The following is a 25,683-nucleotide window of genomic DNA, read 5'->3' as shown; positions in this document are numbered from 1 at the left end:
TTCCTGTCCCATTCCCTTTGCAACCCATAAAACTATGAAAGCCCAGGTTTGGAAAGGAGAAATGCTTCTCCGCCCCACTCCAGTAACTATTGGGCCCGTAAGGACTGATTTGGCCAAATACGAGCTCTTCGTTATCAGGTGTTCAAACTGTGCCATCAGCGATTAAAGAAAAGCAAGCATTACCATCACTTGTCATATTTATATTTTTGATTTTATTTTCAAGTTTTATTAAAAAAACAACCCTTATTACAAATGAATCATTTACTGGAAGGCTTCTGCCAGGGAGAACTTTCATTTCAATCTCGTTGTGAACAAAACGCAGCACAGTTAAAACCCATAGGCATAAACAAAACCCAATAAAAAAAAAAGAACAGTTCAAATCATAGCTTATAATCATGCAGTTTCCTCAATGTCAACAAGAGGCTTTTAAAAAAAGCCTCTCAATTCAGAATTTCATGGGAGACTTAAAACACAGGGGAAAGAAACACATGCTGGTAAAGAAAACAAAAACAAAGAAACCAGAAAAAAAAAAAGAATTGCTTGGGTAATGGTTAATGAATTGAACAAATTTACCTCCTCCAAGGCAATTACCATTTGCCTAGCTATGCAATTGGCCCCTGGGTGATGTATTTACCCTGAAAGCTGAAAATACAGAATTCCTGCCAAATCATTCTGGCAAAAATTTCCCAGTGCTGGCACTGGTTTGGAGGGAGGTTTCACTGAGATTATACCCAGCTTCCCATTTCGGGAACCTGGAATTTGCAGAGCCAGTCAGTACTGTTCGGAGCCTGGAAAAGGACCTTTAATTCAAAGTCTCCTTAATTGAGATAGCATCATGAAAAGCTCTAAGTATCTTTTTATGTGCTTCTGAATCAGGGTTGAATTAAGCACCCGCCCTTGTACATCATGGGTAACAAGCCCAAAATTGGGTATGTCAAAAACTGCAAATTAATGACTACTTTGTAAAAAAACAAAACAAAATATCTTTAGTGTGAAAACTTGAAGGTCAAAACCAAATAAAAATGGTCTTAAAATATATACATATATATATATATATATATATATGGCTTTTAATTTTTCCTATCCTTTTCACTGGAGACAAAAATAAATTTAAGGGTGATATTTGGTTTTTAAAAACAATTCTGTCCTTCTCTTAAGCTGTCAGTGGAGGTCGACGGAGGCGGTGACTGGGGGACACTCACGCGGGCGCTCAGAACCCGCCCAAGTTCTCCTTCATCCTCGCTAGTAGCCTGGAGTAGACGGGTGCTGGAAGAGAGAAGAGCCCAGCTGCATGGGACAAGCACGCGGCATTTCGCTTCCCCCTCTCCTCCCCGTTATGATGAACCTTGCCTGGAGCAAGACAAGTTGCTCGTTCGCTGCTAACAGGGCCGCAACATGCTGGAGTTGGCCAAGAGCACCCTCGCTTCTGATGGTCTCTAGTTCAGGCCAAATTGGTCTATAAAGTCCCTCAAGAATGAGATCCACGGCTGATCAATGGCTCTATTTTCAATCTGCCTTTTCAGTGAATATGCATATCTCATTTCAAGCCAGCGGGGACTTTTTCTGGCTTCCTAATGCCACCGTTGACCCAGGGGAGCCGGGCATGTCCAAGGCAGGAAGGGCAGGCAGGAAAGTTGAAGCTACCTATGTGCACGCCAAGGGGTTTCCTGGGGCCAGATCAAGTCAAGGCTGGTCGTGCACACCCAGAGCCCGAAAGGACAGCCCTGCGCCCCGCTGCCCCGCGTGGCCGACCACCCCCGGAGGCGCTAACCTCGCTCCTGCTCACCCAGCCACACCGATGCGTTAAATGACAGAATAAGCCTCTCTTTGAATGACATACGATAGGAATTAGAACCAGCTAGAGAAGCAGAAATTCGCCTTACCTAGCCGAGGATTCCTTTGAGAAACCTGCACGGAAAGAAAATCAGTGAGCAAAATAAATCTCTGACAACTGCACAGTTTGCAAGTCAATATACGTATCCCTATTCTCCAAAAATTATCAAACAGATCTAGACCGTGCTTCACTTGTTTTTAGCAGAAATTACGCATGCATGGACATCCTCCAGATTTTAAAACAGCTCGGCTATCAGAGCAGTTGCTTCCCCAGACAAATTACCATACTGTGTGAAGCCACGCGTGCATCTTTTAAACTTCTGGCTTTGGTCTGCATTACTGGGAGCTCCCTCCCACCAACCCCAACGGCGAGACCATCTGGGAAGTCTGAAATCTTTATGTCTAGGAAGTAGCACGCAGGGCAGGAGGAAGGACGCATTCAGGGAGGACCGCAGGATGCAGGACTACCCTCACCCCACGTCCCAGAGAAGCTCACAGGGAGCAGTGCAAAATTGCTCTCCTCCGCGGTGCTTGTCTGAACAGCAGTTACGCTTTACAGCTTTTATAAATCACGGGCAAGTGTCTTCTATTTCTGACATTTAGCAAGTCAAATTTGTAACTTGCTAATTCTTATTCTAACACTCCCAGAAGGGCTTAAGAGAGGAATGGATGAATGGCTCTTCAAGACCATGCATGTTATTGCAGGTTGTCACAGATAGTATTGTGCCAAGGCTACATTCACAGTATGTTGCAAACTGTAAGCCTCGTGTTGCAAAATGTCTTACTTCTTACATAATTAAGTCATATAAGAAGGGAGGATTGGTCAGTCCATGAAACAGATATACCCAGTCTCTTTGGAAAAGAAAAGCTGAATGTGGCAAGTTACCTTCAAATCAGTAATAATACCAAAATGTAATTTCAGAAGTACTACTTGATGAGACTTTTTCTGTCTTTTACCTTGGATAACGCCGATGCCTGCTTGAAGATTTCTAATGCGGGATCTGCCGGCTCATCACCTCTTTCTTGAGGCCTTGAAGCTAAGGGCGGAACATAAATAGCATTGAAATATTTTCCCAAGTGCACAGGCTGCTTCCTTCACCTATTTTGGAGGATATGTTGACAATCCAGTAACAGGCTAACCCTCCTCAATAAGCGGCAGTAATCGCCATGCGTCGCCTCTCCCTCCCCGAGCGAAGCAGCCGCCGATGGGACGGGTGGCAGGAGCTAGGAGAGAGCACTGAACCAAGCCAGGCTTGCCCCTGCCAGCGCAGCACGGAGCAGCAGCTCTGGCAAGAGCAGGTTTTGCTCTGCGAGCGCCAGGTTGGCCGTCCGGCAGCCTGCGCCCCCAACCTGCTCCCTCGCCTTCTGCTGGATTTGTTTTTTAATACGCTTCCTTTGTACAACAGGAATTTTTGTTGGCAGCTCCGCACTAATGCGGAAACCACGCAGCTCTAGGCATTTCTAAACATGGACCTACCCTGAGGCTGTAAGACCGAGTTCACAGCATAAATCACACCGTTCGTGGCCATGATATCGCTTTCAGCAACAGGCTCCTTGTTGATATGTATTACATGGTTTTTCTGTTAAGAGGGGAAAAAGGAAAAATGTGGAAAACGAGAAGCTTCTGTCACCTGTGGTTTCCAGTTTTATTAGAAAAACCCTCACTTTGCACTCATTCATTTACTCAATGGCTGTAGGCATTTTTGTTGCTCTTGCCAATTAAGAAGAATATAAAATCAAATTATAATTCCAGCAGTTTGTCCTAGAGCGGCCAGCAGGCTCTGGAGCTCTTGACCTCTTCCACGCACGGGCAGGAGTTTTGGGCCAAGACAGCACAGCACATCCCCCTGCTGCCCCCGGCGCACCCAGGGGCTGCTTCCTCACTCATGCGCTCAGGGAGGAATTGCTTCAGCAGAAGTGGGCAGATCAAGACCCGATACAGGCCAATTCCAGCACGCAAGTTGGCCAACTCAAAGCAGTTGGAAACACCAGCCTTTCCATTTTTGCCATCCTGCATTTCTTCTTTACATGCACAGAGCGGGTCATGAGTTATTAATTTTCTGAAAATATATCTTTTTCCCTCAGTAGAGGATCCTACAGTCTCTTAATTTAGTACAAAGTTTTTGAAATAAAATTATACATCTAAATAAATCCTGCCTTGTTAAGGGAGGACATGCAGAGATCATTTCCATTACACTGAAAAAAGGTGTTTTAGCTGAACAGGCTATTCATTTAATTTATTTATGCTTTTTCCCCCACGACTCAGGAAGAAATTTATTACAGCTCCTGGAAATCATTTACAATTGATCTTCTGGAGAGAAAGCTGAAGTAAACCACATTTCAAGACTGCCAGCTTGTTCAATTGAACACATGGCAACATTCCCTCCGCTACAGTCTCAGAAAACAGTTTTGTGGGACAACACGCACATTTAGAAGAGGTTCCCATACCATCCAGGTGACCATGCTGTGGTGGACCCCAACGTGGACACCTAAACACAGAACAAAGTCCAGCACCCGTGTTCATTGTGAAAGCCCACCCGAGGTGACTTACCACGCTGACTTCCAGCTTATCTCCCTGCATGGACTTCAGTCGCACGACAGCCCCGACGGCACCGCTAACCAGGATCTCATCGGCAACATGGAACTTGAGGATGTTGGCAAGTTCCTTGGCATTACCTGCGGGAAGAAAACAGTGACATCTGCAAAACAGCATCGGAGATTATTTCCCATAGCTCACGCTCTGGAATGACATTATCTGGAAAACAATAATTTCCTGAAAGTGCAAGGAAACAATGTCAATTTAAAAGACCAGGTAGAAGCACCTTGGCTGGAGCTGGCTAAGACACTGAGGCTGATCTTGCCAGCATACAGTGAGGCTGGGAGGTCCAGAACCCTGCAAGTCCAGAAGGACATTCTCTCTAGTACTAGCCCTGCTCTACACAGGAAATCCCCATCTCTTGGTTTTTCAGTCTCCTCTTTCTCTCACTGTGCACTATATAAACCTGCTTCTATTGCTGCTTTCACTTCCCAAAGTAGTTTAGGAAAAAAAAAAAAAAACTATGTTAAATAAGGAAGCCTACAGGATACTCTGCTATTTGCAAATGTCAATACTTCTGCCAGCATCAGTGTCACTTTGCAATACTCTTAATGGGTGAAACTGCAGGATGTCTGGGTGGGAAGGGGAAAAGGGCAGGAGAAATGTCCCTGATGGCTCACAGATAGTAGTAGTGGGATATGGATCAGGCCAGCAATGAGTCTCTCTCTCTCAACTCATCTAGCTGTGCTTTGAAGCAGGTCTTAGGAAGATGAACCACTTCCCCTTCCCAGTCCATCTTCCTCCATCTTCTCCTTTAGAGGCTGCAGTGTCACAGGCAAAACCCACAGACAGATGATGAGGGAACAGCTAGCGTAAAAAAACGGCCTCCATCTACAAAACCAGAGCAGCTCCTTCAGCAGGAGGGACTTTTCATCTCACTGCCCATATCTGAATAAACTGTGAGCTTTTTTCCATTACAGTTTTTCTAGGGTGGCCACAATTCACACTGTGCGTCTTCACCAGCACGATTCACTTCTTCGTCAAAAGCATAAGCTAAATATTTGCGTGAAAAAACAAGAACGTTTGAAGTGCCCGCATCTGGGATACTTCATTCCTGCAGCCGTTTACAATAGCTGCAAAACAGTTCTGAAATATTTATACATTCAGCACTAGACTGTATGTGCAGTCTGATATTACCAATTCCTCGTCCATGCACTTAAAAGGATAACTAGCTACCATGGGCAGAGGCTTCCCAAATTATGATGTCAATGTTTGGCTGTGCTTTAATGACGAGAAGATGTTACACTCAGATACCTGACATTGTTTCCAAACCACAGCCATTTTTCAACATGAAGAAAATAAAAGATCCTGCTGCATATACAGAAGAGTGTTATTAAACATTTCCGTGTTTATTTCTCCCCTCATTCAGTCTGTGCTTTTCAGGATATTGGTCTTGGTCTTTGTCTATGCTAGACCAGAATATTTTGTCATCTGAGGATCCGATTGGATTTCCTGCTTTGTCTATGTACACACACACGGAGCAACAGCTCCATCCTTTTAATACTTAAATTTCATACAGCATAACTTGAAGCTGAACGTGGACCAGGCTTTCTATTTGCAAAGCTTACTTTAGACACCCTGGTCCTATGTGGTTGAGAAGCCAGGTGGAATAAGGCCAGCCACATTCTCACTTTTTTCATCCATGATGTGCGAGGCAGAAACCTCAGTCTCTAGAAACACTTTCAGGTTATCTTGCTTACACCACCTGGCAGAGCCAAATAAAAGTCAAAGGGAGTATGTAACACACACTATAAACATGTCTTCCAAGCCCAAGGGAAATATAAGCCCATGCCTTTGCCTTGTAGAAAGCATAAACCCATGCTCATGCCTTGTAGGAAAGTTCAGGGTCACTCTTCTGTGTACACCCCAAGCTTTCAGCTGGACAGGACATATCAAAACCATGTAGGAAGTCCGTGTTTCCAACAGATGGGGTCAAAGAATGAGACATAGAAGACATTAATCTGAGTCCGTCGTTAAGTATCATGCCAAAAACAGCAGCTGTTCATCTACATGCTCTAAAAATGCTCACCCATTAGTTTGTTCAGTTCTCCTTGTGGCATGGCTCGGAAAGCTTCATTTGTTGGAGCAAACACTGTGAAGGTACCTGGCCTGTTCAAGGTCTCCGTTAGACCTGCAGACTGGATTGCAGCCACCAATGTACTGCAAGACACACACGTATAAAAACTCCAATGGCTTCATCTGTTTAAACTATGTTGGTCTTTGAGCAATTGCATGTCATGTTCAAGAGAGAGCTACGAAGTTACAATTGCAAAATTCTACTGGGATCCATCAAACCAATTAGCTAAAAAGTCAATCAGATGTGAACTGAGCCCTGTGAGATCCAACAAGAACATCTGAGCAACAGCAAAGCAGTCCAGAGTTGCTGAATCCATGGGGACAACGAGGCTAGTGAGGCAACAGAGAGGCCTGACCATAGCGCCTCTAACTGGCAAAGATGGCTTTACAGCCAGGTTTTTAACTATATTAATTTACTCACAACGTCTTGTTAAGGTAACCAAAAAAACAAAAAAAAACAAAAAAAACAACATTTTCTCAGTTAGGTCCCAACCTAGCTGTCACTAAGCTGATTTAACACTTGGGACAGCAAATGCCACTAGAAACAAATAAAAAATACTTGTTATCTGCATAATTTAAAGCAATGCACACACTCTTGGCTCAGTTGCTACCTGAGGGCTCACAGTTTATTAATGGGTTATTTGAAGTCTCACTCCCTTTAGGAATAAGACTATGGATTTGGACGCTCTTTTCATGTTAAGAAATTATGTATAGCCATGACTATGATCCACAATAAACAGAAACTGTTTTGACAGCTCTTCTGCTCCGAACTGGCCATTAGGAAGAGCAGAAAGGTCACCTGAAGCGATGATCTGCCTTGAGAACATCCATCACTGAACCAGATGGCGGGGTCAACATTTTGTCCATGCTAAACAGGGTCCCAAACCTTCCTCTCTTGTCATGGGCAGCAATGCAGGCATTTTCAATGCAAAGGTTCTGCAAACAGAATGGCAGACCAAAGACATCATTAGCATATGCTTTGAAATAGAGATTTTATACTTTCCATGATGCTCAGTTACACTTTTTCATGTTAGTCATAATGTTACAGATGTCAAGCATCGTTCAGCAGCAGAGTGTTTACCGCAGAGAGTAAGGGACAAGAAAATCCAATGTAATCCCTCTGTCCTGCTTGCAACGAACTGGTCATTTAGAGATACTGGTGAAATTCTGACCAAATGAGAAACTCCAACTGCTTTTGAGAAGCTGAGGCTAGACCCTCACCCGGACGTGGACTCACTGATGCACTAGAGATCCAGGATACAAAAGCAGCCCATACAGAGCAACCACCCTTTTATAGCACTGCATACTACAGGAACTCACGTTGCGGTAAACAAAAACTCTCAGTTCCTTGTCACCCAGAGTCTGCAGTTTCTGTCCATGGTAAAGATATTTAGAGGAAAGCTGGTCTCTAACAATGTGGTTCAGAAGTAAATTTTTCATGGAGCTGTCAACGGGGGGATTTCCATCTGCAGCAAAAAATACGGAAGGAACCAGTGATTCACTTAAAATAATCCCTGAGACATTAAAAAGGCCCAAATACAGAATATTATCTACATCGGGCTTTAAAGTTACATGCTACTGCCTATAGCTGAAGCATTTGAGGGAGGGCTTGCATGCTTGTACGCTGCAGCTCTGCTGAAGAGAGACTCTTTGAAGCAGATCTGTGATCCACACTGATGGAAGAAAGGGAATTACTCCTAGGTTTACCTTTGAATGCATCATTTATTGGGGCAAGAAGTGTCACATGCTCACTGCCAGTCAGATGAGAACTGAGACCAGCTTTTCTGAAAAGGTCCATAGATTTGGAAACTTCAGATTCTTGGGCCAACTCAGAGAGAGTCTTAGCTGAAAAGAAAAGCAGAACATAATAACCTTACGTTAAAGGCAATTCACCCAATACTACAAAACATCTACAGTAAATCCAGTACTTCCTTGGCAAAAAGAAAAATAGACAAAAGAAAGGCATAAGGAAGAAAGATGCAGAGAGGCACCGGTACCTGAGTCTGGGATCAGCAGCTCATTAACAAAATGTACGACACCGTTGGTAGCCAGGACATCCTTGTTAGCAATGATGGGTTTCCCGTTGAGGGTCAGCTCCTCCCCACTGCAGCCTACATCCAAGGTGGTTCCTTCCAGAGTCTCCATGGTCAGGCCAGCAATGATGGCCTCAGCACACATGGCTGATTTCAGTATGTGATGGTTCAAAAGGTCTGTAAGAGAAGTAAGTGCCTTAGAGAGCTGGAAAAATCAGCCATGTAAATATCGTTGGGTGGATTATTGTAGCTTTTAGGGGGTCTGTTCAAAGGCAAGGGTGTCCCGTATGGCACCGTGTAGGGCTCCACTCCAAAAAGATGTACAGTAATTTCAAATAGGCCACTTGGGATGCAGGCTGTGAAGTCAAGTGCCTGAAAAGAACAATTTTTATACACCTTTGTCAAATTAGGAAATGTTTCATGTAGTTAAGATGTTTGACTCATTTGTCAGGGGAAGGTGCACTGATTAGATACTATTTCTCTTTCACCTTGCAAGAATAATAGAAGCCACCATCATCTATAGGAGTGCTAAAGGATCGACTGTCTCGTGAATCTTCTGCAGCCTTTCCCATTCAGATCGCAGTCTTGAAAAGAGACCGACTAGGAGGCAAACTCCATCGCTCCCATAGAAACCCCAGCCAAAGTCCCCCAGGGAACACACTGGATAACTTGGAAAAGGGACTGTTTCAGCGCCCTCCTCCACATCTGGATAACACACACTTTGCCACATCTATCATGTCCAGCTCTAAAGAAGTCTGCGCTGTCCAGTTTAACAGCTGAAGGCTCTCAAATGAGTTTATTCTAGCTGTTACCGGAGTGCATCAGGGATCAGTTCACATCTATTTGAAAAGGCATTTAGAGAACCGCAAAATACCCTTCAGTCTCCCAACATGCTCAGTAAACAAGCCCTTACCCCTGAGGGCCTCTGGGTCCCCCAGGATCCGGTTCAGCGTCTCTCGTGGGATCTTCTCAAAGGCTTCATTGGTTGGAGCCAAGAGCGTGTACTGGCCTTCGTTTTCCAGCAAGCTGTTCAGGTTGGAGGCAGCCACAGCAGCCTTTAGAGGAATGAGGAGGGAGGGTAGAACACATTCAGCAAGAATACAGTGGTCGGCAACTTTGCCCAGTCACTTAGGGCCAGATTTATTAGGGTATTTATTATTTTGGAACACTTTAAAAAAAAAAAAAAAAAAACTAAATAGCCTCTTTCAGTACTTTGGTACTTTTACAAATTTTATCCTGCCCCTTGGTTCTCTCTTGTGCTCCAATATTTTGAGCACAAGATGGACAGAGCCTTTTTGGTAGTCTTTCAGAGTTAGTTCTAATACGCTGAAAAGCCTGGAAAGGTTCGCAGTGGTTCCAGTGAATAATCCAGAACAGAACCTAAAGCTGGCTAACTGCCAAACCCTTGTGTTTTTTCAAGTTATTCCTTAACTTGGCAAATAGCAAGTCAAATAAATTGGTACCCATCAAATCTGAACAGTTAATATCACCTAAGGCAAAGATTCCCATAAAAAAGTGAGGAGCCAGACTCAGGCTACATCTTTCTACTGACAGCAGCAGCAGGGTGGCACTTGCACTGATATCAAGCTTTTCTCTTCCTAAAGCAAAATAAGCTATATTGGTACAAGGATTTTATCAGCAGCTTTAGAGTCACAGCATTTAGGTGGTGGCAAGCTCTTCATTACAGTTCCTCGGGAGGGAACATCTTTAAGGTCCCCTGGAACACACATGGGATGGACTCACCCGGAGAGTTTCCAAGCTATCTTCGGTTTCAATGATATGCTGAATGCTGTTTGTAGTGGTGGCGATGACTTTGTCAATGACATGAACCACTCCGTTGGTGGCATGGTGGTCAGCTTTCAAAAGCCTGGCACAGTTCACAGTCACAATCTGCAGAGGAAAAGAGCCACAGGGTGTTATGTGTGTTGAAACAGGAAGGTAAAGCAGCCTCTGCTGTTTTTCTATTTTAAACGCAGTGAGTGCTGTAATACTGAATCAGCAGGAGCAGAAATGTGGTTTCCTAGAAAAACAAATGAAGAATGGGAATGTTCTATCCAAAAACACATTTGAAACATTTTATATTTAAAGAGCTTTGAAAGTAATCAGTGGTTTTGTCTACTACGCACCAGCAAGACTAAGAAAATATGTCACATCAAACAGTTATGCAAGTGTAATGTTGTATACCAGAATGTGCAACATTCCTGCAATATCATCTGTGAAACTATCTGCTTATAAATATTCTATCGAAGCTCCACTCAAACATGTTGCCTTAATCAATAACCTAAGCATTTTCAACCTAAGCATTACTGAGTCCTGGAGGTCCAACGACCATGTCGGAGGCGCAAGGTAACAGAAGAGCAAGCCTACTGTGATAAAGCTTAAATCCACTATACAGCAGTCCATGTCCTTCACAGGCACCTTCTAGGGGGCCACAGATCTAAAAGATTCTGGTTAGTACTGTGTAATTGAGCACCAACAGGTATCTGTGTATAGTCTTACTGAGAACCCAGTTGTAATCTATGGGGGTTGACTAAACATGAACACATCCCTCAACACATCATGCAGGGCTCCAGGTGAGGAGAAAAGGGTCCCTGAATGTGATTTGGATGAAGGCAATAGTTTGTCCAGGGATAACAGAGTGCCCTCAACAGGCAGTGCTGGCCATGTTGTCAAAGTTTCTTCCCTAGAGTTTTTAAACCTTCACTTTTATCCTCAAAAAAGAAAACTCAGCTGATATAGTCGATATAGGTCCATTCTCAGCTCCACCTGTGTAACTATAGCATCTCAAAGAGTTGTCTTACCCCATTGGGATAGTGATGAATCTGGATAGGAAGGTTCTGGTACATTGAATTAAGTGTTGTCCCATGTTTCAGCTCATCTGTTAGGACCCGTTTGTTCACCATATGGTAGCGGAGGGCGTTGAGCAGCTCAATGTTAACATTACTGACTAAGGAATCCAGCGTTTCCTGAAAATAAGCAAAATGAAACTCAGGGCTGAGTACAACTAAGCCTATTGTCCATGAAAGCACCCCCGCACCAGGAGGCCTGGCTGTGTCCAAGGTGCTTCCAGTGAGACCTTACTTTGTGCATACGTGCATGTTTGTGTGTAGGTCTCCAGCTTCCATAAGACTTTATCTTTTGCCTTACAACAGCAGCTACCAGCTCTGACATCCCTGTCCTGGGCGGACAGATGGACAATGGCAGCAAGGTGCAGCGTGGGGTCACTGTGTCAACAGCAGCAGTAAGGTGACAAAAGGCACTGTGCAGAGTCAAGAGGCAATTGCACTGGGAGACCTTCCCCAAGGGCATCGTCCTCACAAGGGGGTCTGCTGGTGCAGCTTTGGTGGCAGAGGCTTGGTAGTGGGGACAGACAAAAAACATCCCTCTCCCTGACCCAACAGCTGTTCTTACATGTTTAGGGACAAGTGACGTAAATATGGGCTGTAACTCAATATAGGCTGTGCAGTCAGGATTCTCTCCCATCCTAGGGATGCTCCATGTGGATCATGGCACCAGCAAGACAGCAGTGAAAATTTTGGGAGGAGAAATTTCATAGGATGCGAAGTGGAAAAATTAAAACCAATATAAAATAAATCTATATGCAATTAAGCAGAGGAATTCACTGATGCAGGAAGGCGGTGAATTTACAATTGGGACTGGATACTTGTGCAAATAGTAAGAATAACTACAGTGGTAAAGTAGAGATCAACAATAAAAGTGGTGGAAGGGATGTTAAGTCTCTTGTTACAGATCTCATGATGATCTCCAACAGCAAGAGACAGGAAAAACTGAATGAGGGGACTGCTATATCCACCCCTTAGAGAGCATCTACACCTTTCTCTAGTGTTGGGCTCTTCCAGAAACAAAGCTCTGGAGCTGATGGATCAGTACGGTGATTCCTGTTTTGGAATATCCTTCCTACATCAGGACTGTATCTGTATTTGCCTTCAGTCTCCAGGGCTGAATATCCAGGAAGAGGAGAAAGAAGAGGAACTGAATCTTACAGCAGACAAGGACGCCCAGGCCTCATTACTTGGGGCAAAAATTGTAAAACTTCCAGGTCCTTCAATTTCTGGTCTTAGGTTAGACCGGTCAGAGTAGAGCTGCGTGGTAGCAGATCCAACGACGCCAAGGGTTTCATAGATGTTTGAAAGCGGCAATGCTAAAAGAAGGAAAGATTATGTTTCCAGCACAACATCATTCATCCTTCACTGTACTTTGCTTAATCAAAAGAGAGCTGCTAGCAAAAACGCTTCTGGAAATGAAGCATGTCAGTGAATTCATATCTGTTCATTAATTAGATAATGAATAATCGTAGGCTGTCAGCTCCAATCTCAGTTATAACAGTGTTACTCAGAATCCACCGCATCTCTGCGGGCTTAAATGGAGTTGCTGTGGATTTTCACACATGCAAACTGGAGGAGAAATCAGAACCTAGCATTGTATCTGGCCTGAGAGACTAAAGTGGCAGGCAAAGATAACCACTGCTTTCGCCCGATCCATCAAGGCTGACAGCTCTTCCCTGGCTGCTCATACCTAGGGCCAGGCAGTCGGACCGCAGCACCAGTTCAACACAAGAATGGGTGGTGAGGGTGGGATTTCACCCCAATTTGTACTTGGTGCCTCTTCTCCGGGACCCTCCTGCAAGAGATGCGAGGCTCCGCAGGACATCCCAACCCCACCGTGGCCAAGCTCTGCCCACCCCGGGGCATAGCTGTGAGTTGCAGCAGCCCCAACGCTGCTGAACTGTGGATAGCGGGACCGTCACCGATGGCCCCCGTCATCAATCAGGCAGCCATGAGCTCACTGGGGGAAGAGGTGTAAAGAAAACAGAAGCAGAACATGTCTGTCTTCAATAGACCCAGGCAATTCCCTTCCCCATCCCCACCGGGGACCAAACTGTATTTTCTATTAAATGCAATTTTGCTAAACTCATGCTTGCCAAAATAGAAATGAGCAGAGACTGGCAGAACTGTCTGTTACTGTACCATTACTGTGTATTGCATTTCCAATAGAGCTATATTACTTGTTGGAATAAGTAATTCCCTGTGGCCCTCCCATGCTTGATTTAGTTTAATTATATCCAGGGTTTTAAATTGTCTGGAACATTTTGCATGCTTTGGAGCTGATCTGGCACTCGGCTGGTGCTCTACTGAGTTTTTTGACTTCTTCATGGCAACATCATGCACAAATTGCAAAATATCAAATCCACTTTGAATAATTTTCTAACATTCCTCTTTACTAGGCAGCTGTATAATTTTAAAAAGTCTAAATAAATGTCAAACATATTTTTACCAGCTGGGCAGCCTTTTTCTCCAGGAACTTTTTCATATCCAGGACAGCACTCATAACTGATTACTCTGGAATAAGAAATGGATATGGCAGATTAACCAATGGCGTTTCAATTTTTTTTTCCCCCCGTACTAGCTATACTCTTGTCTATGTTCATCCATATTTGGTGATGTTTCTAAAGCAGACTCTTCACTAGAAATATAGACTTGAACAAAAGACAAACCACAGTTTTTATCTCCTTCAGGACTGCATGTTGCCAATTTCTCCACAGGACAAAAGCAGACAGAAGTTATTTTCAAAACCCACATTTTTCCCAGCGACTTTATTCAGCCTCTATTCAAACAGTGGATGGAAACCAAAGCTGTGATCCCTTAAACTTAAGGTAGCAATGAGATGCAAGCTCATATCAGGATCTACACTGCATATAGAGAAGTAAGGCAGAGAGACCTAGAGGTGAGAGTGGCCATATATATTTACAAATATCTCATAGGCGAAATCTGTGAGGTTTTGGTGCCAGCTATGTATTTCCTAGCCATTTTGCTCTGCAACATGCTATGGAGGACAGACACAACTCAGCAATGACAATAACACAACGAAGACGACTCGCATTTAATACTGAGCAGTTCCATGTTACGGCTGAACAGTCGGACAACGCACATCAATTTTAAGGACTTATCATCCCCAAGTGATCCTCGACAGAGGAAAGCAACACAGGAACGCCGATGCCTTGCATATCCTGGCGTATGTTGTATGTGGGGGGGTATGAATCACTGCATTCATCCTCTTCCCACACGCATCAACCTCACTGTTTTGGGCTGCCCTGGACGGTGGCTGCTGTCACGTCTGACCACTGCTTGGACAACGCACTGCAACTCCAGTACGTCTGCTTCACCAAGCCAGCAGAGCATTTCCTCTTCATTTCACCCCATTCTTGTCCACCATGAGAAACTATCTGCCTGCATACAGCCAAGCCCACAACGCAGGTCTTGAAGGCCCTGGTGCTCACCAGCTGATGGGGAAGGAGCATCTCTGGCCTTGGATACATTGGCCAAAGGGGCTGGAGCGATCGAGCAAGCCCCTCTTAGCCCCGGGTACCGTGCAGGCACCCTCGGTGCGGTGCACAAGCATCTCCTTCTGGCCAGCAGCAAACTGCCTGCTGTTTTTAAGCACTATCCCTCCAGGACAAAACCGAGGGGGTTGGAGACCTGCACAACTCAGGGCCGCTCTGCAGATTTGCGGAGCCTAAACAAGCAAGAGCTGGCTGAAGGCTGTGGCCATCGTCTGCAACTCTATGGAAACTAAAAAGGCTCATCTGATTCTCAAGCTGTCCGTTTAAGGGAACATGTTTCAATATTAAGAGGGAAAAAAAAAAAAACAGAAGTTTTCCTTTCACTTTTCACAGGGGGTTCTTTCCCCTATTGCTCTTACTCTTGGTACGAGAGGACCGAGGCCACTGACTGCTGGGCCAGCCCGCACAGGGACAGGTATTCCTCGTGAAGGCAAGCATTTCCCTGGGCTCCCAGCTGGATTCGGGACAAGTCCGATGCTGTAGCGCAAGAGCTGAGCTTCAGCACGCTCCGTTAAAGAGAACGGAAAAGCCCCAAGCTTCGGATCTTTGTCATCGTTTTAACGCTGTTAACAAAGAGTGGAGAGGCCTGGGGTTTAGGAGGGAATTCTTCGGGGTAATTAAGAGCCGGTAAGTGAAACAAATACCTGTGTTTCTGTGACAGAAGCAAATAAATTCAGTGTCACGGTTTCCTAAGAGAACTGCAAAGCAAACCCAGACTGATTGTCTAGACATTATATATGCCATGTGGGAAAGAGTTTGCCTAAAGCAATCCCTTCCTTTGACTACCGGAGATCTTAACACCCTGCTGTTCCACTTTTCCCAGCTCCCCCGTCTCGTGTTCGTTAGAAACACACACTCCCCCCCCCCCGCCCCAGCTCCAATTTCTCTTTTTTTCACCCTAGAAACTAAATCCAGTCTAGACAGTTCCCTTGGTTCACAACTGTAATCAAAGACGAAGAGCCGATTAAAGAGAAATCATTCCAAAGTTCAGCATAAATAATTCCCGACTGCTGACGTAGGCTTTAAAAGGCTTATTTATAGATCGATCGGAGACTAATGACCTGTGACTAGGCGAGCGGGAGGCTCACGTGTGCGGCGTGCAGAGCACGGTGCCGGCGGCTCGGCGATGCCCCCGCACGGGACAGAGCCCGCAGAGAAGGCACAGGAGACCCCGCCACCACCGGCTCCGGCATCCCGCTGAGGGGATGCTCACGGCAAGGCTGGCGTGACGGGGCCAGGCCACCGAGGAGCTGGTGGCTCACACCCACCGCCAAGCACCCAGGCTCACGCGCCCACCCACCAGCCTCCCTTGCCCTTCCCTCCTCCAGCCCCTCTGCCCTTCCTCCCACGCTGCCCCAGAGGACCTCGGCTGTGATTTTTTTCCTTTTTCAAGTTGTCCAAGCACCACTGCGCTTCTGCAAAGGGCCAGGGGAACACAAAGGTGCCTGGCCAAGCGTTTTACTGCAAGAAGTGAGAACCGGGGACCAAAAAAAAAACCATCTTTGACATCAGCCCCTTGGACCTCCCATGGCCGCTCATTCCCTCCCTCATTCGCCGGCCGCTGCATTTCAGTGCTAAGGTGCCCCAGGTGTCCCTATGGGAAGGGAGGCTGTTGCGTTGTGATGTCCTGCTCCGCTCGGTTCAGAGCCGGCCCCTGCAGCCCGCCAGGGCTGAGTGACTTGCTTCATCCTGGTTCCTGTTGGCTCCACGCTTGGTGCCACACCGAGGACCTCCAGCAATGACCTCAGCCACGAATCGGGGCAGCACGAGCTCTTTTTGATGGACCTGGAACCAAGCCAAGAGCCTGCCCAGCCCATCACAAAAGTCTCCCGCTGCCTGTGCACACCATGAGCATGGGCCCGGCAAGGAAGGGAAAGCGTTTCCACCTCGCAGCCAGCGCGACCAGGCAGCCGGCTCCCACCTCGGCCCTGCTGCGGTTCCGCACCAGCGGCTCAACCGCCCGCCAGAGCCCGGCGGCCCTTGGACTTGCCAAGCGCAGTAGGTATTTCTGGTGTCCGGTCAGCGGTTACGCACCATTACATCTCCGCGCGGCCGATGCCAACTCTGCGGGTTAAATAAGCAATGCCCTTGCACAAAGTGCGTTTGTCATCCACTCTGCGACGCCTGCGACCGCAGCTTCCTGACCGCCTCGTTGAGTAATCTGGAGTCAAATCTTTACAGTTATTCAGACTTAGGTCTCAGAACACTGTAGTCTCTAAATGCCTACGTGTGTTTGACTGCAGAAGCAAGCTTCCTCGGTTTTATTAGTCATTGTTCCACCGCCGTTGCATTTTGAGAATCTGAAATTAAATTTTAAGTGCATTTTTCAAGGTAATAAAAATAAGCTTAAGCATATATTAGTGAATAAAGATCCATCTGTAATAATTTCCTGTAATAAAACCCATATGTTTTGTTTTTGTAAAAAGAGTGCCAGAGACTCATTCTTTCCCTGGATTGGCGAAAGTACTTCGGACAAAAAAGGAATGTTAATTTAAAAGGAAAAAAAAAAAAGAAGAAGAAAGTATTAAGGAGCAACTTACTGCTACTAGTTATTCCTCAAAAAAAAAAAAAAAGCAAAGAAAAAAATAAGAAAAAAAAAGCAGAATTGATATAAGTTGTCTTTTTGTTCTCAAGACAAACTAATGTGTGTGGGGGGGAGGGGCATTTAATTGCAACCCTAATTCTGGAAGAATGAGTCTAGTGCATTAGGGAATTCGAAAAATATTTAAAAAAAACACAGAAGGCAACTATGAGAATATATGCTATTAAATTATTTCTTTGGCCTACGGAATAACCAACAGTGGAAAATTACCTAATTATCAAAACAATCTTGTTTCAGTGCTCATTAAAATCAAAGCAGTGTCAGACTTCTTGCCAACTATCTTATCTCACTTCATCAGCAAGTAATGCAATGCTAAAATGCACATAAATCCTCCATCCAATTTCTTCCTAACTGTGCAAGCCAAATCTTCAGCAAAGAGAAGAACACCAAAGAAAAAAAGCAGATAAGGAGGCGGGAGTCCCCCTCTGACGCATGAGTTGAAGTTTCCATGCTGCACATACAGCGACACTAGACCACTCCACCGCGCTGGGCCAAAAGACACATTTCGAGGAGCAATCCTGCCAATCCCCACCACCAAGCCTCACACTTACTATCTTGACCTTCTTCCGTCTGGAGAGAGCCACAGCGCAACTCCCCGAGGCGCCTGCTGCACCCACCAGAGTCGTCCTGAGGGCTGTCAGTCATGAACCCCAACAGCCACCATGAGCTGACGCACGTTGAGTCAAGGCTAAAGACCAGACACATCTGTGCTTTCCGGGCTGGCTTTCCTTGCTGCTCCATGTCTCTGGATGCAGGATGTGATCATCCTCGAAGGGGTGAAGTCATTACTTACTGCTACAGGCTTGCAGCAACTTTTCCACCGTCCTCACTCAGTGCAACATTTCAGTTATCTGAGCCAACTTTGGAGGAGCTCAACCTTGCTTCTCTACCTGGTCTCTTGCTGACCTCCCTCCCTCCTACCTATGCAAAACAGTGTTCAAAGCAGGAAAAGAAAAGAAGTCAAAGCAATTAAAACTCTCTTCCTAGAGCCTGGTATTTGCACCTGCGATGCACTTCCAACTTGCAGCAGCACTGACCCTTTAAGCAAATATGAAGGATAACGGACAGGTCAAATGAAGAGTAAGTAGACGAGAGATGGGCCAAGCATCTCTCATCCCAGGACTGCCATTCTCACAGGTGGACAGAGCTTTCTAGGAACATGCTTATCCACAAATCCACCAGCCTCTGATGGGATAAAGCTCCACCATGCCCACTGCATTGAAGGAGAGGATCCATCTGTCAGAGGAAGGGCCTAAGCACACAGCCTCAGGAGAGGGCTTCTGGTCATAAATCCTCAGTGAAGGCTGGAACCATCCAGTTATGCTGATTAACAAGCCAAATCCTGCCCATTTCTGGGATTTAAAAGTATCTCCTGTTCTCAAAACATCTCATTGACCAGCTCAGCCACATGCAGAGGGCCAGTTTGAGGATTCACATTCTGCAGCATTAACTCTGCTCGCACCCTCTCCCGGGAGCTGAGAGGCTCCTTGACACTTGCTTTTTTAAGAGTCTGATTGCTGCAGCATAACGCACCGTGCCCTTTACAGCCTGCATGACTCCTGATTGCTTCCATACGCCAGGAGGACCACATCCAGTGGGAGCCGTCACCGGCAAATGTTTGTAATCAGAGCTGTCCCAAAGACCTCAGGAAAATCTGAGTCCAGGCACATGTCTTTTGTTCTGCACAGGCACTGCTACGGGTCAAAGTAAGGCCTGGCTCAAAAATAACTAGGAAGAGAGCAAGACAATAAAACTCATTGTCAAGATGATGCGAAGTGAAGAATATTTAGCGAACTCCTGGTATAATGAGGCCATTATCTCATAGGTTCACGCAGGTTAACACTGTATGCTTTTCTCTCAGCAGTGCATCATTGGATTAGACGTTTGGGTGAAACCAGAGAAAATGAGGTCAGAGGAAATCACTGCATCTCCTCAAATGAAGTCATGAAATGTTGCTAGGTGCCAGTTGTTCTACCTCTTTCCAGAGACATGCAGCAGAGTTTGTCTCTGCCAAATACAGCTGCACACTTGGATTACCTGAGGCTTAGTTTTTGATTTATTTCAGAGCTAAAGAAATTTGCGGCTGGACCTCTTCATCTTTAAGTGATTTTAACAGCAAAGCTGTCCCATATCCAAAGCTGAGTGAGGTTTTGTTTGGAGACCCACTATACTACTCCATTACCACAAGGATCTTCTACAGAGCAAGCAACGATGATACCATATTGCCGTGCCATAATCTGATCCATTTTACATCAAGGACATTTCAAAAAGGCCATCATTTAGCCAAGATGAGAGTCTCAGCTCTAAGCATCTAAATTAAGTCTTCCCAGATTCGGTGGTTTTGTAGAATTAGGTGTGCATGTGGGGGAGGGGGTGGATTAGCTTTTTTACAATATTGACACTTCTTTTCTTTTTGTAAAGACAATTGGACATAAGAGAAACCACTACACATGCTCAGTATATGCTGCAATACACCCTCCTAAAAGTTTTCCTATTTTAGATGAATCCATGGGTAACATAATGAAAGGCCAAAAACTGTGCACAGTGACAATTCCTGTTTTGCATCCCTCCTCACAATACCAGTACTGGACACTCAAAACTCAATCTGATAGCCAGGAAACTCAACTGAACCAATCCAAGCAACTAAAATAAAACCAATATAGCCTACCACAGTGAAAGATCTCTAAGTCTGCTGTTTAGCACAGAAGCAGAGTTTATTTAATCTGCAGAACATAATGGTATGTTGCATTAGATCAAATTACAACTTGCATAGGACCACACCAGGAACACACACTGGATGATTTTCTCCTATCTGCTCTTCTAGGGAAGCTATGCAGCATTGGGTCTAGGATTGAGAGAGGCACAGCTAAGTACTAGAAAACATCTGGTACACACTTCATTACAGCACTGAGAGTTATATAAGTATATATAGAAATGCAATTAGAATAAATGATCGGGTTTTGAATTTATATAGTACTTTCCATTCTTACCATCTAAGTGTTTCAAGATCACATTTGGCATTTGAGAAAAACCAAGGCACGAACATTGCTTTGGGAATAAAAGGCCAAAACAAACCTTAACATGAATATGGACAAGCAGCCAGTCGCCTGCCCGTGCCTTCACCAGGAAAGGAAACGAACACCTCAGGATTGAGGCGGCGTGGGAAGCCCCTTTCCATGCCCGATGCCAATGGACATCACTCGCCCACGGACGCATCCCACGACGCCCAGCAGCGGGGCTCTTTGGGGAGGACCCCGGCATCGCTCTTGCAAGTACTCACGTGGATTTGCCGCAGATTTTCCGCTGGTACCACTGCTTGCAGTTGGTGAAATATTTCCGGTTCGTCCCAATGAGCTTCTGCACAGCGCACACGTTGGGGCTAGAGCGGGCGACAAAACAGAACAGGAGCTTGTGAGTCTCCCCTCTCTCCATCCCTGCACAGGAGACTAAGACAGGCCCCATCCAGAAATGCCTGAAAAGCCTGAAAAGCGTGTTTATGAAGAAGGAAACTTCTATAGCTGCAAGTTAACCTTCTAGGACACCAGAACATACAACGACTATTATAACCTGAATGCTGAGCTACTGATGGGTAAAACGAACAAGCGACTCAGTACACTGTGAATTCAATGCACACTTTATGATAGCATATATTGACAGTGGCTATACTGTGTCAGTCCACAAGGTCCCAAGAGCTCTCTCTGCTCAACCAGAAAATCACACGCTTGAGTTACATGTGTGACTAATCCCACTGAAATCTGACTGCAGCCTCCTAGCTTTCTAAGTGGGGTCATTGAGAGCAGAGATGTGGTCAAACAGGGGTTTACTCACTCCTAGTCTGGCCAGCACGGCTTTTCCCCACGCACCCTGGCTTGCTGCACCCTTGGCCCATGGATATGGGCCAGGCAAAGTCATTGCATGAGATAAGATTTATGGATCGGGGTTGCAAGGCCACCGACTGCCCGTGGGTTTTGAGCCAGAGGTGGAGCGAACACCCAAACAGGCTGTGGATGCTCAGCCCAACTGCGGCTGTATTCCCAACACCAAAACCGTGCTCCAGTTACAGCCCAGGAACCAAAAGTTTGTACAGCATCACTTGCCGGGGAGGTGGGGGAGAAACAAGTAAGTAAAACACATAAATCATCACTCCATCAGAAGCACTCTGCACTTTCCAAGGCAGCTTGCACTTGTGCGGCCTAGGTCCGGAGGAGGCATGGAGATGCTGTTGCAAAGGTCTCGCTGAGCTGTTCAGGGAGAGCTGGCAGCCCGTTTCACACTCGTTTGGACAGAGAACCTGTCTGCTCGCCTAACCAAAGCGGCCTCCACCGCCTGACCACCTCGTCCTCCTGCGGACTTGTTCGCTCCCTGCCAGCGTCCCGAATTCAGCCCTCCGAAACGGGCCGGCCTCCCTGTCATTAGCATGAGTTAACGCCGAGCGCGCTGCCAGCCTCCGCGGGAGCTTGGCTCGCCTTCAATAAGCCTTTGTGGAGCTGGCCGTGCCGAGGCAGGACCCAGGCCGGCGCGGCCCCGGCACCCCCAAACCTCCCCCGGAGACCAACCGCGGGGAACAAGGGTTACCCAGGAATGGCAGTGCATTTCTGCTTCACTTTCTATATAAAATGCAGAGGGCAAGGAGAAAGATTCGACATTAAAACGCTCAGAAAACCCCAAGCCAAACTTGCAGCTGGTGCAAGCTGACCCACGCTCAGGGATTTCCAGGCCAAATCATCGCTCCGTGACTCAGCCCACCTGGGCTATGCCGGCCCTGCGGCACCTACATGTGGCTCCAATTACATCCAAAGTCCACATCTCGCCTCGATTTCAGCGGCTGGCAGAGGACAACCCCTCTACTACTCGTCTCAACAGCCCTGGCTACCGAAGGCTAGGTTGATCATTGCCGCAGGAGCCCAGCTCCGCGGGGCTGCCGCTTGCATGCTCACTTAGCGGTCCAATCCTTCCCAGCTTTTCCCGGCGCAGAAAGCCGCCCCGAAGGTCTGCACTATCAGCGATTCCTGCAGCAAGGCGGCAGGAGCTGCTCCCCGCCACGTGTGTGCTGGGGCTCTGCCCGGTCTGGCTTAAAACGCACTAGTCAACGCTCTCACGTTGTCTTAACCCTCTTCTTATATTTCTCAGCTGCACTCCCTCTCCCTGACCTGACACAGAATTCACTTAAAAAAAAAAAATTAAGACGTCAAAGTTGTGCTGCAGAGCCAAGTTCTGCCACTGAACTCGCGCTCAGCTCCGCAGGGGCATCGCTGGGGCAGGGCGACGTTCACGGGCGAACGGTGCGGATTCGGGCCGCACGCCCTTTCTGCGCTCCCTGCAGAAAGCCAGCAACACACCTCGCCTCCAACAGCGTTTTGGCTGTTTCTTCGTTGCTGCATCTGTTGGACACACCGTTAATCAAGGGTCATAACTCACCGATGTTTAAAAATTAGTTTGTTATGTAGTGCTTCTGCCATCAGAAAAGGACCAGTGAGCCAAATCCTGCTGTAAACTACGCTGCATTTATATCAGCATAACTTCACGTCACCCTGGCATAGCAATTCCTCACGTCTCTCAAAAACCTTAGTCACCAGCATGGGCTGTAATCGTGTCTTACCACGTGCCTCCATCGACTGCACCGGGAATAACCGGCTTCTCTCTTCAGAGTCGAGCACGCTGGTTTACCCCAGAACCGCACTAACTTGCCAGGTCTGAGCAAACTTCTGCCTTAGGCTATGGGCAGAATTGGGTCTTTGTTTAGTTTCAGATTATGCAAAGACGAAGAAGAACACTGTATTTGTACGGAAATCACCATAATTCTTTCATCACCGACAATTTCCAAACAGGCATCAGCTCAGATTTTGTCTATTAGATTCTGTACCCGATTAGACAGGCAATCAGTGTACCCCATTACAAATACTGCCCTGGATCCCTGCCAGGTGCTCTATCAAACTGCAGTATTTCAGTCTTTTTTTTTTTTTTTAAAGCATTTCACGATCCTGCCTTCAGCAGTCCATTTAAGTGGAAGCTACAGTTCAATCAATGTCACCATCGCGAAAGACAAAAACCAGCTGAAACGTCTGTCCATCCTTTCACCCCACCTAATTCCCAATAAATTTTTAAAAACGGTGGAAACAGCTACTAACATCTGGTTAGTTTTCTACCAGTCAAACTACCAGCATCCATAATGTATTGCCAGCCCAGCAGGAGATGTCTAGACGCATTTGGGGGATATTCCTTATCTCAGAAGGCTTAAGATTAGACAAGCCATTACTTTTAGCAGGAACATTTCCAAGACGTCCTGGGGGCTCCAGTCAAAGAGTAAGTTGGTGCTTACTCCACAGAGATACCCACCCACCATTAAAACTATTTTTTTTCCCCTATAAATCCTTGAAAACAGAGTTCCTCCCACAAAGAGCTTAACAGTTTAAAGTTTGAGGCCTTTTTCTTTTTTTTAATGAGGATGGACTGATAAAAAAAAGTCATTCAGTGGTCTCAAGTGACCTCTGGACTATTAAGCACCTTGGAAGAAGGAAGTTAGTTAGTTAGTTGCCTCGGGATGAAAGTTAGTCGCCTCGGGACGAAAAGGGACCGGGCGCAGGCGGAGGGCGCGGGGAGGCAGCGGCGGGCAGGACCCCCCCGGGCCCCCCGGATCCCCCCGGCCTCTCGCCCCCCGCCAGGAGCCTCCCGTCCCGGCGGAGATGGAGAAGCAGCGCGCAACCCCCGCGGGCCGCTTCCGCCGTTCCGCGGCAGCGCAAAAGCAGGGAAAAAGCTCCCACCTCCCCCATTTTTTGATTTGGGTTGTTTTTTTTTGGGGGGGGGGGGTTGGCGGCGGGGGGAGCGGGACCCGCCTTACCCGTGCTGCCGGCCGCGGAGCCGGCTGTGCTGCAGGACCTGCTGGTAGGGCGACTTGGCGGCGGCGGCCAGGCCCAGCGCCAGCGCCAGGAGCAGCGGCGGCAGCGACATGGCCGGGGCGGCGGCACCGGCACCGGGGCGGGACGGGACCGGACGGGACGGGACGGGACGGGCCGGCGGCGCCCGCGCGCCCCGTTAAATGCGGCGGCGGCGCGGGGGCGGGGAGCGGCGGCGGCGGCGGGGCGGGGAGGGGAGAGGGGCCGGCGAGGGCAGCCCTCCCCCAGCCCTCCCTCCCTCCATCCCCCCTCCATCCCCCCGGCCTCCCTCCCTCCCTCCCTCCTCCCCCGCGCCCGGGGCCCCGCGGCGGCGGCGGCAGCAAGCTGCCAGGGCGCGCTCAGCATCTCCTCCCCGCTCCTTTTTCTCTCTCCTTTCCTTCTTTCCTACTTTTTCCCCTCAACTTTTCTGTTGTGATGCTGCCTCCGTTGTCCCTCCTCACCTGGCGCCATCCTAGCGCCCGTTGGCATCACGTCCCCCCCTTCCCTGTTGGCATCGCGTCCCTCCCATCCCCGTTGGCTGCCAGTGCTGTCTGGGGACGCAGCCGGTGAGCGGATTTGGGTTTCTTTGGGTTTCTCTTTTTTGCACCAAAGAAGGGGCAGCAAGGCCGCCGGCCTCCCTCAGCGTGTCCCCTGGGCCGGGTGGCCTGTGTCCTGTGCAGCGCGGGCCGACCCCAGGGTGAATTTGACGGCAAAACGCAAGCCACCCCGTTGTGCCGTGGGGCAGGGAGAGCTGCCGGTGAGATGAGTCCCTGCGAGCCAGCGCCGGCCGGGCAGCAGCCTTGCTAGCACCGGCTTTGCAGCAGCTCGCGGGGGGAAACCGCTTCCAGCGAAGGGCAGAGCGCACTGCTCCATGCTCCTTGTGCCAGGACGGATGGCCGAGCACCCCGGGCTCCCCGGGAGTCACCCCGTGCAGGAGTCCCAGAGGGCCGAAGCGCGGGTGAAGCACGAACACCCAAGGTTTCCTGCGCAGCGTCGCCTACGAAGGAGTCCCGACGCGCCTGGCTCCCGTTTTAGGCATCTTGACTAATTGCAGCATCCCAACCGTGTTTTCAGGGAACCCGCTCTGATTGGGACTGACACCAAACTTGAAGCGCTCGGCTCTCCCTAATGCTTCCTGGGAAGCAGAAGTGGTCACTTCATGGCCACTTCTCTTAGGAACAGGCTTCTTCGAAACGTTCACGCAGATTTGCAGCCTGGGCGGTGGCCAGAAAGGGCAGCTGCTCCGCAGAAGAGAGGAACCAAAATGTATCCTGCGAGAAACCACCAAGCCAAACAGAAGAAGTCTTTAG

General features: G+C 47.5%; 1 protein-coding gene across 1 annotated transcript; it reads right to left on the bottom strand.

The window, feature by feature from the left end:
* Positions 1–208: 208 nt before the first annotated feature.
* TGFBI (transforming growth factor beta induced) lies at positions 209–24,465 on the bottom strand. The gene is made up of 17 exons (XM_026063205.1): positions 24,340–24,465; positions 20,782–20,880; positions 13,834–13,898; positions 12,543–12,700; positions 11,340–11,504; positions 10,282–10,428; positions 9,452–9,593; positions 8,503–8,715; positions 8,213–8,350; positions 7,826–7,971; positions 7,305–7,441; positions 6,459–6,589; positions 4,385–4,509; positions 3,311–3,413; positions 2,791–2,870; positions 1,884–1,908; positions 209–1,266 (listed from the first exon to the last, which is right to left on the bottom strand). Exons 1-17 carry the CDS (start codon positions 24,447–24,449, stop codon positions 1,211–1,213), a joined length of 2,040 nt encoding a protein of 679 aa, XP_025918990.1. The 5' UTR covers positions 24,450–24,465; the 3' UTR covers positions 209–1,210.
* Positions 24,466–25,683: the final 1,218 nt, after the last annotated feature.

This window comes from Apteryx rowi, unplaced genomic scaffold (genome assembly GCF_003343035.1).
Source record: "Apteryx rowi isolate R43461 unplaced genomic scaffold, aptRow1 scaffold_2, whole genome shotgun sequence".
Taxonomy (NCBI): Eukaryota; Metazoa; Chordata; class Aves; order Apterygiformes; family Apterygidae; genus Apteryx; species Apteryx rowi.
Note: the sequence above shows the minus strand (reverse complement) of the source record. Positions and strands in the feature narration are given on the sequence as shown.